The sequence below is a fragment of the Microtus ochrogaster genome, chromosome 2 (genome assembly GCF_000317375.1).
Source record: "Microtus ochrogaster isolate Prairie Vole_2 chromosome 2, MicOch1.0, whole genome shotgun sequence".
In the NCBI taxonomy this organism is placed as follows: domain Eukaryota; kingdom Metazoa; phylum Chordata; class Mammalia; order Rodentia; family Cricetidae; genus Microtus; species Microtus ochrogaster.
Window position 1 is genome coordinate 31,496,516 of NC_022010.1, and position 15,256 is coordinate 31,511,771.

Below are 15,256 nucleotides of genomic sequence, written 5' to 3' on the forward strand. Positions count from 1 at the left end.
ACCCTCACCTCCCTCTCTAACTCCACCCTCACCTCCCTCTCTAACTCCACCCTCAACCCTCACCTCCCTCTCCTTCCTCCATCCTCAGCTGCCTCTCCTAACTCCTTCCTCCACCCTCACCTCCCTCTCCTAACTCCTGGCCTCCAGCTGTTGTCACTGTGACTGTTCATCTGCTTGTTCTCCACTGCCAGCATTACCGAGGAGACTGATTTAAGGAGGGTTACCAGCCTCCTGGGCTGGGTCCCTGGAATGTGACATTTCTAGAAGCATCCTCAGTGATTCCAATGCTTCCACTGCACTCTGGGAAATAAAACCTCGACACTTGCGAATGATGCTAATATCCTGTATCTATGGACCCTTCCGGTTGCATTTCCTCTACATCTATCCCATAACTTTTTGTCTTCCACGCATGCTGAATCATTTGTGGGTTCCTGAAGATGATACACAACCCCAAGCACGGGGTTCTCGAGCTATGCTTTACTCTCACCGTAAAAGCTGCTCTTCCTTTACTAAATCTAAAATCCAATCCTGGGGCTTTGTCTACCACTTCCTAATTCCATAAGACTGATGGCTCCACCCCTTATCATTTATCTTTTCTTATTTTGTTTCTTCCTTGTCTTGTAATATCGCTGCGTTTGTCCATTTTCTGTCCCCGTAGCAACATAACTGAGGCTGGGACTTTATGGAAAAAGAGGTTTACTTAGCCCACACAGTTCTAAAGGCTGGAAATCCAAGACCAGTCAGATCCATCAGTGCAGCCTCTGGTGAAAACATCGCCATGAGCATGAGCGGAGGGGGTCAAGTGGTCAGACCGGAAATGAAAGAGAGTAGGACTTCCTTTTTTTTTTTCCTTTTTTAATTTGTGCAGGAGCTACCTGGAATCCCTTAAAACTATGTCAGTATTTTCCTAGGGTGTGCACACAGAGGCCTAACCATTCCTCACTAGGTGCTTCCTTTTGAAGGATCCACAACACTAAACCTCAACATTAAAGACCACACCTCCCCTACATGACCCGCAGAGGAGCGGACCACATCCGAACATAACCCTTGTCTTTCCTACAAATCAACTTCCTTAGGGAAAATCCTCTATGGTTATTTTGAGCTCCGCCATATCTATTTAAATCTCGAGAATAGTTAGGATCTTATACTTCAGGAGCTGGAGAGATGACTCCGCAGTTAAGAGCACTGGCTGTGCTTCAGAGGACCCACGTTGGGTTCCTGTATGGAAGCCCACACCAATGTCACTCCAGTTCTGGGGGATCTGATGCCCTCTCCTGGTAATGATTAGCACTACACCCACACGGTAAGCACACAGACAGGCTCTACTTAGAGATGTTTTAGACCCTCCACCGATCTGTGTCTCCAATTGCAACAGATCTCTTTGCCACACTCTCTAGAGTGACTGCTACCCTATGACTCTTTCTAGATTGGACAATGGTTTCATATTCCATTAGAAATACTCACTTTTTTCTTGTGCAAAACAGAACTATATAAGAATGTAATTAAACCACCAGGGGATGTAACAGAGCACTTGACCAGCATGCATAAGGTCCCAGGTTCAAACCCCAGTAACGGGGCTGGGAGCTGGGGAGCTGTATTTAAAGCATATAAATTTATCCACTCGAGATTGTCCAAGCAGATACTCAGAGACTGTCACTCATTTAGATGGAATGCAAAATAAATAGAAGATGCAAGTCTCGACCTCCAAAAGATTAGCTGGACAGACATATGTGGGCTAAGTGGGAATCCCAGGCACGTGGGTGGTAGAAGTGAGCAGGGTGTACTTAAGACAGGAAATTAATCGAGGATCCCAGAGCCAGAATGTACTGGCAAAGGGGTGAGAGGAGATTCCAGACAGGAACTGGATGAGCCTCGTGCAACACGGTCTGTCAGTGATGGGAAAAATCACTCACGGGCATGTGTCGCAAGTTCGCGGCCTGATTGAACTGGATTCGTATTTTCTCTTGTATCAATTGGGAAATGGTAACTGTGGGGAGAGATGCCCTTTATCCCCAGTATGACTGTTTTTGGTTTTCACTGTCTTCAACAGGGACTTGTCTAGCAATATGATAACGGAACTACCAGCTCACATTTTCAGCGACTTGCATCTTCTCCAGAAACTGTAAGTCCCTGCCTCATCATCAGATTTAACGAGCGTATCTTAGCCTTCCAAGATAATATTAACAGCCATACTTATCCTCCCCTCCTCTAATGATAAAAAAGGAACCTGTCGTCCAATCCTCTTCTGTATATCCACCAGAACCAGTTTGGAAGTCTCAAACAACTTCAGTCTCTGTAAGTAAAGCTCTCTGATTATGCCGGCTATCACTGTAGCGAGGCTGTCTTGCCTAGCGATGTGTTTGATTCAGAGTGGGTGTTTCTCATGCTGGAGCAGGACTCCCCAGGAGTCGTCCCCAGGACATCCTGACCGTCCCTGTCCACTGTCAGTTATGAACTAACTCGTACAAAGTTGCTGCTGTGGCCACTCAATTGTGCAGCTTCTATCTGTGTTTGAAGCTGCATAAGCATCCATCCTGAGGACTGGACCTGGAGGGAAAATCTAATCCCATGACCTTCACAAAGAATTAAATATGTAACAATTTTGCTTTGAAAAAGATTGGCAAAAATGCATTCTCTAAGACTTCCTTCTTTTCCTCTATCCTCTCTCCCTGGGAATACTTAGGATAAAAATTGATCTTCACTTTTTATTTTATTTTATTATTTATTTTTATTTTATTTTTACTTCTTTTTTTTTTTTTTGAGACAGGGTTTCACTATAGTTTTAGAGCCTGTCATGGAACTAGGTCTTGTAGACCAGGCTGGCCTTGAACTCACAGAGATCCGCCTGCCTCTGCCCGGGATTAAAGGTGTGTGCCACCACCGCCCGGTTTTCTTCGCTTTTTAATAAATGAAAAAAATCCCACAGAGATGAACATTCAAATAATTGACGTTGTTTGGTATTTTATAGCTTAAACTAACTTTGGTTCTGTTGGTAACAAAAATTCTGCCAATTCCTTAAATTTTGTGATTCCTCTCCCCTAGGGGACCAACTGTTGGCTAAAGTTGATTTGTCAGGCCAGAAACCATATTATATTATCTATTTCAATCTAAACCATTTTTCTTTGACTCCTAAGACTGATGTTTTTGCTTTGTTTCTCTTGTTTGAGACATAGTGGCTTTGTTTGATTTTCTGAGACAGGGTCTCCCACAGCCCAGGCTAGCCTCAGGCTCGCTGTGCTGCTGAGGATGACCTTGAACTTCTAGCCCTACTACCTCCACATCCCACACGCTAAGGTCTGTTCCAACACTCCAAGCTCCTTCCAAAGACTAATCATCAGCACCGCATTTCTTTTTGTTAACTAGATTTCTGTCGGGAACTAGCAAAAAAAAAAAAAAAAAACAGCGTTTTTTAGCCAACATTAGTGAGCATTGGCTGGTAGGCAGCATGGCCTTTACCCTTAGGAAGCTAGACTGTAAATAACCAAAGTCTATAAATATATTATTGTGATTTTTCTAAAGACTTATATATTTATGTTGGAGGTAGGCATGTAGACATGCGTGGCAGTGGCTTTGGAGGCCAGGGGAGGGCATTGGATCTCTGGACATGGAATTAGCGAGGACTGTGAACCACTGTGGGAGGGATGGGAATTGAACCCGGGTCCTCTGGAAGAGCAGTCAGTGCTCTTAATCACTGAGTCATCTCTCCATCCCTAACCTGTTATTTTTAAACTTGACAGCAGACTTCAGACTATGGACATGGTTCTTTTGGTGGGCAATGCTATCATATTTCATTATAAATACTCAACTTCTTGTGCAAAGGCGGTCCTATGTAGGAAGACATTTAAAGCGCCGGGGAATGTAGCTCAGTGGCAGAGAACCTGGCTGGCTTAAGGTTCTAGGTTCACCGAACACATTTCTCAAAGGGAGGCTATCCAGAATGATCCCTTTCCAAAAGGAGGTAGGAGCAGTTAGGTCCACATTCCTCTCTTTGTGCTCACATTTATTTACTGTCCGATTTCTGTTTCGGAAATTCACCGGTACACATATTTCACCCTGGACATATATTGCACTGTCTTACAACCAAGGTATAACGGCTCTACGTTGCAGTGGTCACACAGTCCACCTAAAATGTCTATGGTGGTAGAGAAGGAGAAAGCTGGAGAACCGATGAAAGGGAGTTAGAAAGATCTCGGGGTGTTTTCCCAGAGGGGTCACTTGTAGTAGCAGTATCTCTTCAAGTTTTGATTCTGGTCCAGAGAGCAAGGGGACTCTTCTGTGAAAGAGCCACTGGGCCAAGGAGAACTCAACTCAAAACAATGTTGTGAAATCTTGATTCCAATCAGAGCAAAGCAACAGGATAAAAGCCTCGTTTTAAACGGCAGCTTCCGAGCCCACACTGCAAGCAGAGGGATCTCACTGCTTTCCAGAGCCTTTTCCCTCTTTGCTCTGGGAGAGGTCTGTGGCTCCTCCTTCGCAATGCCCCCAAAGGATTCCGAGATCCTTAAGAAGCGCCCGGATAATTTCAAAATGTCCGGATGCCTGCTGGAGCCCTTTGAAGATGTGTTCTAGAGCCTGGAGGGACAAGAATGATGCTTCCTCTGGGGTTGAAGTAAAAGAAGATCCTGGAGCATCTGACTCTTCCCGCTGCCTCTGTGGTTCCACTCCAAAGACGCGCAGACCAGGAAAATGCGTATTCAAGTCCGGATTCGCAGGGGACTCATTTGAGTGGCGTTTTCTAGTTAGAAGTGCTAACTATGGAATGAACCATGGAATGAATTTCCATGGCAATGTTGATCAAATCAAGGTATACAAATCGTGTTATACTTACATCAGACACCACTGCCATTTGGTCTATGGATTGTTTGTTTGTATGTTTATCACTTCTGGTGTTGGGAGCCAGAACCTTGTGTTTGTCAGGCAAGTGTGCAACCACTGAACCAAACTCTCCCGGCTCTGCCATTTCAGTATATAGCACCAAAGGGTTCTATTAGAACATAATTCTGCATTTAAGTGGCAGGAAAGCTCCCACTTACAGGAGATTTTTATATTAATGATAATTTTCTCGGAATGTCTACTATGAAATTTTTATCCATATTTGAATTGGAAGCATCAACTTTAAGATGCAACCAAAAAAAATGAAATAATTTCAAAGCTTAGCCCTAAAAACATTAAACCTATTGTATATATTTTCCAGAGATCTGGAAAGGATAGAGATTCCAAACATAAACCCCGGCATGTTCCAGTCCATGAAGAACCTCTCGCACATGTATGTATGCTTGAAGGGGTGGAGGAAAAAGAAGGCATGATGAATTAATTTCAGATATTCTCATGCTCTGACAACTGTCTAATTGTCACTGAACTGTGTTTACATGCAACAAACGTCTTCTTTTCTATTGAGAACTTTTTAATTTTGTCACCTTTGGTCCCTGTTCAAATAGAGTTCAATATAATGATGTGCCGACATGAATGACCCTTCTCTCTGGAAACACGATGTTTATCCAATTGAGGCCCAATAAGAGATCAGGGTACCAGAATGCCACACATTACAGCAAATGAAGTCCCTGGTAAAGAGTACTCAGGAGGCCTGGAAACATTAATTCACTTCACATGAGTGAGCAGTCGGCTGCTCTAAGATTTGGGCTTTGTAGATTCCAGGTGTTGTTTCTCTTATTAAGTGCACTGCAAAATGGAGGTAATTCATCTTTATCGTAGTTTTGCAAAATGGAGGTAATTCATCTTTATCATAGTTTTGTTAAGTCCTTGAATAAATAAGACTAAAGTGCACTGTGTAAGTTGTGTTCATGTATGTGTTTTTTTTTAACATGATCATTTCGTTCTCAACTGTATATATGTTCCTAATTTCAAAATTAACCATTGTCATCCACAAAAATAGGGAGAACTCGATGTAAGATCCCAAGTTGGGTGCAGCCAGTCGATGAGAGTGTTGATGTGAATTCAGGTGCTTTTTTGGGGAGAACACTCTGGGTCTATCTGGGCAGGTGTGGTGCCTCAAAGACAAGTGTCCAGTGCACATCCGAGAGCTTTTGTTCATTTCTCCTCCCGGGGCACCGCTAGATAAATAATTAACGAGGCTATTCTCTACTCCCTGCAGGCGGGAGGTGAGTTTCCTTAGAACAGAGAAACCCGGCCTTGTCAGAGTTTGGTGAAGCTGCTTTTCTAAAGGGCAAAGTCGAGGCCCACAGAGGGACCAACAGCAAACACAAAACAAGCTATCTTAGCTACATCCCTACCGAATGACCTGCTTTCCTTCCCTTTCTTTTCTTTCCTTGGCCTTTCGTTGTTGAGGCATCCCTCTCTCCTCACCCCTTCCCTTCCTCCTACCCCTGGGTACACTGGGAGGACCTACAGGACTCATTCTGAAGATGATAAGCACAATGGAATCCGAAAAGAGGCAAGGGGTGGAGTGTGTGCCGGGAGTCCAGGATAGGAAAAGACAATCAGAAATCCAGATGTCTATCTCCTTTAATTGGATGCCAGCTGCTAGGAAGCTGAACTATACGCCATTTGGGCTGGAATTTTCCTTCTCCAACACACCCAGCACCCAACCATCTATAGTCCTTTGCTTGCTGGGTCCTGGCATCCAACAGGCACATAGTGATGCTGAGGACATAGTGATAAGCAAGAGGAAGAACGCGCCAGAGGACTTTCATTTAGCTTTGAAATCAGAGTAAATGAGCCAATAAGTAAATGTCTATTAAATTCCCTGAAGATTCATGGAACAAAATAAAGAGACAGATGAGGACCCCACATGGACAGTCATGTGGCACGCGAGACAACCCCAATGCATCCAAAGGAAAAGCACAGATGCCTCTTAGAAGGGGAAGAGCCTGGCTTGTGCGGGGTTAGAAGGTCACTGTGTTTGGGTAAGAGGCCAGGCAGCTAAGGGCACCCAGGCAAGCCATCTTAAGAGGGCTCCACACAGTATCACGTTATCATCTAATTGCTGACATGGAAACTGAATTAGGAGATGGTTAAAGTGTATTCCGCTGGGAAAAAGACCCAGTTTAGCTTAGGGAGAAACTCTAAAGACACAAGTCTGGGGTGAGCTGGCCCATTCCGACCGTCGAGACTCCCCATGCCCAGATTACAAATGCATTGACCACAAACAAACCTTCATTTCCGGCCAGAATTTAAGTCCCTGGAAGAAACTCTGATAGGAACCCTGTGTTTAAGGTCACTGCTTCTCCTCCCAGCTCCAGACTCAATTTTCCTAGTCTCAGACTCCACCCCCATGCCAGGACAAGGAGAAGGCTAGACAGTAATGTTCATTGAGAACATTTTTTGGGAGTTGTAGGTTCCTTACAGTGAAAGCCTGGGATGTTGGTTAGAGATCAACTCTGTGACAGTGATCGGCTTTTTACAATACCCAGTGAGAATTAAAACACCACATCCAATATGGGCTGGGCATAGTAGTGGAGCCCCATGCCCAGATCTCTATGGTCCCCCACACCCGTGACTCTCTCTAGAAGCAGACACACTCTTTGAAGTCTGTGTCCTTGTGGTACTAAGTCCCTCTTACAGCCACACCTAGACTAACAAATCACACAAGAACAAAAACCCTTCACAGTAATAAACAAACCAGCAAAGTGCCAGCCCCTGCTTCCCGCCTGTAGCCTGGTAGGGCTCCCTCAGTCACCGCTGTCCAATAACTGTCTCCTTTCTCTCCTTTTGACTCCAGTTACTTGAAAGCCTTTCGATACTGCTCCTATGTTCCCCATGTCCGAATCTGTATGCCCTCGACTGACGGCATTTCTTCATCTGAGGACCTCTTGGCTAACAATATCCTCAGAGTGTCTGTCTGGGTTATAGCTCTCATTACCAGCGTTGGGAATTTCCTTGTCATTGCCGTGAGATCTCTTATTAAGGCTGAAAATACGACTCACGCTATGTCCATCAAAATCCTTTGTTGTAAGTATGTTTCTTGTATAAATAGATTATCTTCCTTGTTGTAAGTATGTTTCTTGTATAAATAGATTATCTTCGTTGTTGTATGTTTCTTGTATAAATAGATTGTCTTCATTGTTGTAAGTATGTTTCTTGTATAAATAGATTATCTTCTATGAGCTGATATGTATATATATAATATGTGTATGTATATATACACATATAATTTTGTGTATATATTATATTTAGGATTGTATATTCAACAAATATCCTTCAATCCAAGTTAGCTTTGGCGGGCAAATCTTTTCTAGGTATAAATGCACTGCCCTTTGTGACTTTAGGTTACAGGCTCGCAGCATGAAGCGTAGCTCTGGGGATCATGTCGTAGAAATGGATTTACACAGGTCAATGAGTGAGGGTGGAAAATGGAATAAGTTTGGAGATTTGTAAACTAATTTCTTCAAATTGTATTATTATTAATTTAATGTATTATTAATTTCAATTACAAAGGCCCGTGTGCTTAAAAAGCCAGATCCCCACCTGCTCTGCCCCGCCCCCCCCCCTCGGTCAGGGAAAGGAGGGCTAGATATTCATGTCAGACAAGAATATTTTATTAACTATACCAGTAGTGCGCTTTCTCATTTAAGTACTAGCCCTAAGGAAGTGTTCCCTCTTCCGCCCTTTAAACCAGAAACCAGATCAGGTCCATTGGCTGGTTGGCAGTCTAGTTGGTTCATTTAATACAGGAAGCAGAATCGAGGAACATTATGCTTATGCATAAGTGCTCTTATGCTGAGCACTACCGCCACTGTCTGCTTGGGTTCCCGCAGGTGCCGACTGCCTCATGGGGGTATACCTGTTCTTCGTGGGCGCCTTTGACATCAAGTACCGAGGGCAGTATCAGAAGTACGCGCTGCTGTGGATGGAGAGTGTACCCTGCCGCCTCCTGGGCTTCCTGGCCATGCTGTCCACGGAGGTGTCGGTGCTGCTGCTGACTTTCCTGACCCTGGAGAAGTTCCTGGTCATCGTCTACCCTTTCAGCAACCTGCGCCCGGGCAAGCGCCAGACTGTGGTGGCCCTCGGCAGCGCTTGGGGGCTGGGATTTCTCATAGCGGCCATTCCCTTCACCAGCGAGGATTATTTTGGCAACTTTTATGGGAAAAATGGAGTTTGCTTCCCACTTCATTATGACCAAGCAGAAGATTTTGGAAGTAGAGGGTACTCCCTTGGGATTTTCCTAGGTAAATTTTACTTTTCTTTTCCCAGAGAGACACCACCCACCATTTACCTAGAAATGACACAAGCCGTCAGATATGAATGGGTCCATTCAGAAAGGAAGGTTCTTCACGTTCATTTTGTAGGTTTTTTATTATTATTATTAAATTTTGCATTGCTGAAATGTAGGACAGAAGACAAAGATATCCTCTCAGGACCTTTGGGTGATTTTTTTTTTTAAATCACCCTTGAATTTTTTTTGCTTTTCTTTCATAGTGAGCATGGCCTGGAAAAATTCTAAGTTAATATCCAGTCCTGAAACCCTACCAAATTACTCAAATGCCTTTAAAAGGTCTTTTTTTGTAACAATTTAGTTATAACTTAAATAAATATTAATACAATTCTAGAAAATCGCAAACAGATCATCTAAACACCCGCAGATACACTGCTTTTTGTAAAAACTGCTCTTGAGGCCACGCGATACCAATTCTTCTCACTTTCTTTAATTTCCCAACTTTTTCCTTAGAAATGATGATCCATATTTTCTACTAGAAATGAATGACAGACTGAGACCTTAATATTAATTTTCTTTGTTATTGTGTAACACGCCTTAATTCTGCTTGGAATGAAGGTGGCTCCCAAAGTGTTTTTAGCTAACACATTATTCTGTTCCCTTCTTGCCCCTCATCTTCCTCATCAGCAAGCTTTTTGTCGCTTTCTTGTCAAAACAGTTTTCCTCTGCCCTACGTCTCCACTCACTGCTGTCACCTCCCACCGCCCTTGACATCGTAGTCTTCCTTCCTCACATCTGTCTGTCTGTCCGTCCGTCCATCCGTCTGTCTGTCAGCCCTGTCAGAACTTGGCTACAAAAACAACTGCTTCTCTCCAATCTGAAACCATCAACGCCCCAAACGACTTTCAAGACCAAGTTCAAATGGACAACTTAAACCCTATCCTGGGGTGACCCGAACCGCTGTGTCCCTTTCCCCAGTAGCCCTTCTCCTTTTCTGAAATACAGGACTCTTTCTTTATACCGCTTTGGGCGCTCTACTCACACACCATTCTTTCTTGGTATACGTGTGTTCGTAAGTTTGTCCTTTCGGGATACCGTAGACAGTTCGTGCTTCCTCCAGGATCTCCTCTTCACAGCTACCAGCACAGACATACCTCACAAAGACCTTCATGTGTGTGCCTATGCAGCACACACACCCTCGTGCACTCGTGTGTGTGCCTATGTAAGCACACGTACCCACGTGCACTCGTGTGTGCCTATGTAAGCACATGCACCCGTGTGCACTCGTGTGTGCCTGTGTAAGCACACGCAGCCACGTGCACTCATATGTGTGCCCATGTAAGCACACGCACCCTCGTGCACTCATGTGTGTGCCTATGTAAGCACACTCACCCTTGTGCACTCATATGTGTGCCTATGTATGCACACGCACACACATACACTCATGTGTGTGCCTATGTAAGCACACGCACCCACGTGCACTCGTGTGTGCCTGTGTAAGCACACGCACCCTCGTGCACTCGTGTGTGCCCATGTAAGCACACGCACCCACGTGCACATGCCCATTACTGTCTATTCATGAGGTCAAGGATTTATTGCGAGTCTTCTGTGAGCTGTCCCAATATTAAAAGCTAGAGCTACACCGGCCCCCATTCTCACAGATATTACAGAACAGAAAGCAGGACACAGACCCTCAGATGCGTCCTCACAGCTCAGGCCAACAAGCACTGTGGGCGAAGTGTACAGGACATCCTAGTTGCCCCACATGGGAGGACCATGTTTCCACATCTTTGACAGAGAAAGGAAGCCCAGGGATGAGGAGGCACAGCTAATGAAGCCAGAGGATGGTGTGGGTGGGAGCTGTGTTCTGGGAAAAGATGATGGGGTCAGAGACCCAAAGCCAGGGGCCAGGCCCAGCTGCAGTGCTGGGAAGTCGAATCTTACTGCTAAGGCATGAGATGGCTAAAGCGGGTCCAGCTCCTGCCACGGAGCCATTTTGCTTTACGCCAAGCGAAGCTTTCTGACAAGAGGCCTCAGACAAGCCAGGCTTATAAAATGCTGTTGTAGCAAAAGTAGTGAGAGTCCATGGATGACAGAACACTGTGGTTAAAAGTAACCTTGAACCTGAACCATTTTTCCCTGCAGTTACCAGTCTTCCACACAGCCTAAATTCAGATTGAGCATGGTTTTTAGCAGCTCTGGAAACATATGCAAATTTTATGCTTATCAAAAAGAATTTGATAATCACTGTCTTGGATGTTCCTTTTATTACAGCAAGAATAAAGTAAGCAAAGGAACAAGAAATCACTGTTCTAGGGGCTATCTGTGAAACTGGCCTCCAAAGAGTGATTCATTTAGTTGTGCTTTTAACATTTTTATTTCTTTTCTAAATTGAGTTTAAAGGGCTCTGAATCGCAATGAATCAAATTACTGTGAGCAATCTAAGCAAAAGTAAACAAAATTGCATTTTTTTTTGTCTGATGTGTTACATTTATTGAAGGGCCAAAACATAAAGAAGAGTGCTTCTGAGGCAGTTATATTTATGATTAATTCTAAGATTCATATACATACACACACACATATATATATATATGAGACAAGGAACTTAGAGTGTTATCTACTTTTTGAGACAAGCACAGTATATAGCAATACCTTAATGGGTGGCATTCCAGAAACTAAAAACAAAACTCCATGTGTGTTTGTGTGGTGTGCATGTGTGTGTGTGTGTGTGTATGTATGTGTGTGTAGTAAGTGAGTGACAGACAGAGAACATGAAAGTGTGTTTTTCCTATACCAGTCTTGCCAAGCGCAGTGGTGCACACCTTTAATCCCAGCACTAAGAGGCAGAGACAAGCAGATGTCTGTGAGTTCGAGGCCACCCAGGGCTGCATAGTGTGTGACCTTGTCTCAGGAGAGAGAGAAGAAGAAAAGAAAGGCAGTTTTGCTCCATGGTATTATAAATCTGAATTTCCAGGCCTAATTCTTCATAAAGAACTTTCACCTTTGAAATCCCTCTGTAGGGCTAATCAAAACCCAGTTCTTGAAATTATTTCCTGAACTTGGGAAGTTCCGCTCCACACGTTGGAGCACACAGAACAGGGTGCTTCTGGAACCCAGGTGCCCGGGGACCATGTTAACAGCCACGTAGCTGATGTGTCTCTGCTGACTTCCCACGGAGATGTAAAACCAGGTTGCTCTTCCCCACAGGTGTGAACTTGCTGGCTTTCTTCGTCATTGTGTTCTCCTATGTCGCCATGTTCTGCTCTATCCAGAAAACAGCCCTTCAGACTGAAGTGAGGAACCACATCCGGAAGGAAGTGGCCGTTGCAAACCGCTTCTTCTTTATCGTGTTCTCGGATGCCATCTGCTGGATTCCTGTGTTTGTCGTTAAAACCCTGTCTCTCCTTAAAGTGGAGATACCAGGTCAGTCTCCTCCCTCATTCTCAGGTACACTGTGCCTTCTTAGGCCCTTTGTTTGACAGGGCCAGAGTAAGGTCTCTGCAAGTGTCTATGACGTCAACACAGAGTTACCATTGCTACCACAGTGTTTTATAATTAATATTCTAAGGCGGGCAGTGGGCAGTGGTGCAGTCCAGTGAGGAAGAATAAAAACACTGCGTGCAATGACTGTATGTTACCCATTTCTCTGGCCTCTTCAGCTGGTGTGTTCACAGGGAATGTCTGCTGGTGTTGGGGGCTGGGTAACTGGAATGAGTTGTGGGGGGGTGGGGAGGATTGGAGAAGATCTTTGTGATCTGTTGGAGATGGGGTCAAAGAGGAAAGGGGGACCACAGCAGGTTTCCTGCTGCAGAGCCGGAGGTGAAGCTGGGTGAGCTCAGGAACAGAAGGAGAGGTGTGGATCCACCTCCATCCAACTTAGTAACCTGGGAGGAGCTGCCCTGGGTTAGCAGGTGGAGTCTGCTGGGGCTGGAGTCAGGGATGAGGCAACAAGGGGGCGGGGTTAAAAGGGGAAGATCTGTGGGGTCCGCAGGAGATGGTAGTAGCGGGGCAGGCAGGGAAGGAAGGCTTGCGACAGATGTTCTGCAGCAGGGCGGGAGGATGAGGCTGGAGGATTGATTGGGTCTAGGGGAGAAGGCCTGCAGGCAGCCTTCCTGGTTTTCTGTCAGCGTGGGCTGTGGTTTAGCAGGGGGTGCCTGCTGGAGTTGGAAGCCAAGATATCGCGACAGACCAGTGCGGGGAGGGAGGTTAGGAAGGGATGGTCTGTGGGATACACAAGAAGAATCTGCGGGGGAGGTGGGGGAGGGCGCAACTGGTGTTCTGTTGCAGTGCTAGGGGTGAGACTAGGGGATTGGATCTTGGGGAACAAAAAGGGAGGAGCCACTTTCTGTTCTTTTTCACACTTCATTTTCTTCCCCAGGTACTATCACTTCCTGGATAGTAGTGTTTTTCCTCCCGGTAAACAGCGCCCTGAACCCCATCCTCTACACTCTCACCACCTCGGTTTTTAAGGACAAGTTGAAACAGTTGCTGCACAAGCACCGGAGGAAATCGATTTTCAAAGTCAAAAAGAAAAGTTTATCCACCTCCATTGTGTGGACCGATGACTCCTCGCTTAGACTCGGAGTTCTGAACAGAATAGCCCTTCGGGACAGTATAATGAAGCCAGTCTCCCCTTAGTGGTTTTGGGTCACGGGACTTTGAGGGTACTACCTGAAACAAGGTACAATTTGGGGAAGATGGCATCAGAGACGGTTTCCATCTTGGCCAGCAGCCACCCTTTCAGCACCAGGGATACTGTGGAATGACTGTTGACCCTGCCTTCTGGTGACAGCACCATGACCCATCCACCAAGCGAGAACTGCATGGAAAGCCTCTCCTCTTCACCTGGCCAGGCCTGGCATGCACAAGTGAATCCACGCAGGCTGGCATACGGCGGATCTCCAGGTAGCCAGCACTGCCTGCCTACCCGAGAGCGCCCATGTGTAGCCACTACGTGGACTTCTTCTACATCCACTTGCACGGTCTGTAAGTAAGGACGACCAGGACATCTTCTCCCAGCACGGCATTCGTGACACGGAATGAACATCTTTTTCCTTGCCCTTTCAGTAGCCAATGAACCATCAGCATCTTGTCAATGCTTCCGACAGCTTCCGCAGGCAGCTGGGATAGCAGCTTTGCCCGTGGTTCTCCATACGAGTTTATCCTGCCTTCCGTGGCTGGACAAGCAGGAGGCATGCGGCGGGAGCCTAAAACCAGTCATCTCTTGACATCTATGAAGCATCTATTTAAGCTCAGAAACGCTGAGATTTTCGATGCTTTCCCTAATGTTGCCCAGGGAGCAAAGGAAAATCGGGCACCCAAACAGTTATAATTTACAAGTGCTTTAGAACAGTATTTCTACTGTGGGTGAGTTCTCTCTTCATTTAGCACAGAGACACAGAGAGTTAAAAGGAGACTCAAGGAGACTGCCCTGATCTGGGGGCTTTTGCTTATTGCACAAATTCCCATTGCCATACAAAAAGATCAGAAACGTTGGATTAGTTTTTGTTGTTGTTGGAAGTGAAAAATGTATAGGAAGACTGGGACATTTTTATACTGAGAGTTTATATAAGAGGGGAAGAGTACTTTGTATGAAAGTGTAGCTGAGCTAGTCTGGGGCTGGCGGATGGGTGGGAGCAAGGCAGTAAACATCGTCTCCTGTGGCCTCTGCTTCAGTTCCTGCCTCCCGTTTCCTGCCTTGGCCTCCCTCCGGTGATGAACTATACCCTGTGTGCCAAATCATCCCTGTCCTCCGCAAGCTGCTTTTGGTGGTGGTGTTTATCACAGCAACAGGTTTTAAAGAAAATTACCCAGATTTGAGCTTTGCCTACAGGCAGTGGTAGCAGGGTGCATTTCTCGCCCCTTTTACACCCCTACCTCAGCTCCTTTCATGTGGGCCCCAGGGCATGGGAAAGCCACATGGCTTCAGTCTCTTAAAGAAATTGGGAGCACTCTCAAGGGTACTCCAGGGCCAGATTGACTCCATATTTGCCGGGGTTTTTTTTTTTTACCTCCTTCTATCTTCCTCAGTTTAGTAGGGAGCAGCGTGGAGAGGTACAGAGCGCACACTTGTGAGCAGTGTGGAGAGCTCCAGAGTGCACACACTAGTGAGCAGTGTGGAGA

General features: G+C 45.5%; 1 protein-coding gene across 1 annotated transcript in view; it reads left to right on the plus strand.

The window, feature by feature from the left end:
* Nucleotides 1–13,790, plus strand: part of Rxfp2 (relaxin family peptide receptor 2) — a 55,230-nt gene extending 41,440 nt beyond the window's left edge. Inside the window, exons 13-19 of the mRNA XM_026784812.1 lie at nt 2,051–2,122; nt 2,224–2,295; nt 5,195–5,266; nt 7,700–7,929; nt 8,736–9,146; nt 12,341–12,556; nt 13,512–13,790. Coding sequence (XP_026640613.1) covers nt 2,051–2,122; nt 2,224–2,295; nt 5,195–5,266; nt 7,700–7,929; nt 8,736–9,146; nt 12,341–12,556; nt 13,512–13,771 — 1,333 coding nt within the window. The 3' untranslated portion in view covers nt 13,772–13,790. The remainder of the gene's footprint in view (nt 1–2,050; nt 2,123–2,223; nt 2,296–5,194; nt 5,267–7,699; nt 7,930–8,735; nt 9,147–12,340; nt 12,557–13,511) is intronic.
* The last annotated feature ends 1,466 nt before the right edge of the window (nt 13,791–15,256 follow it).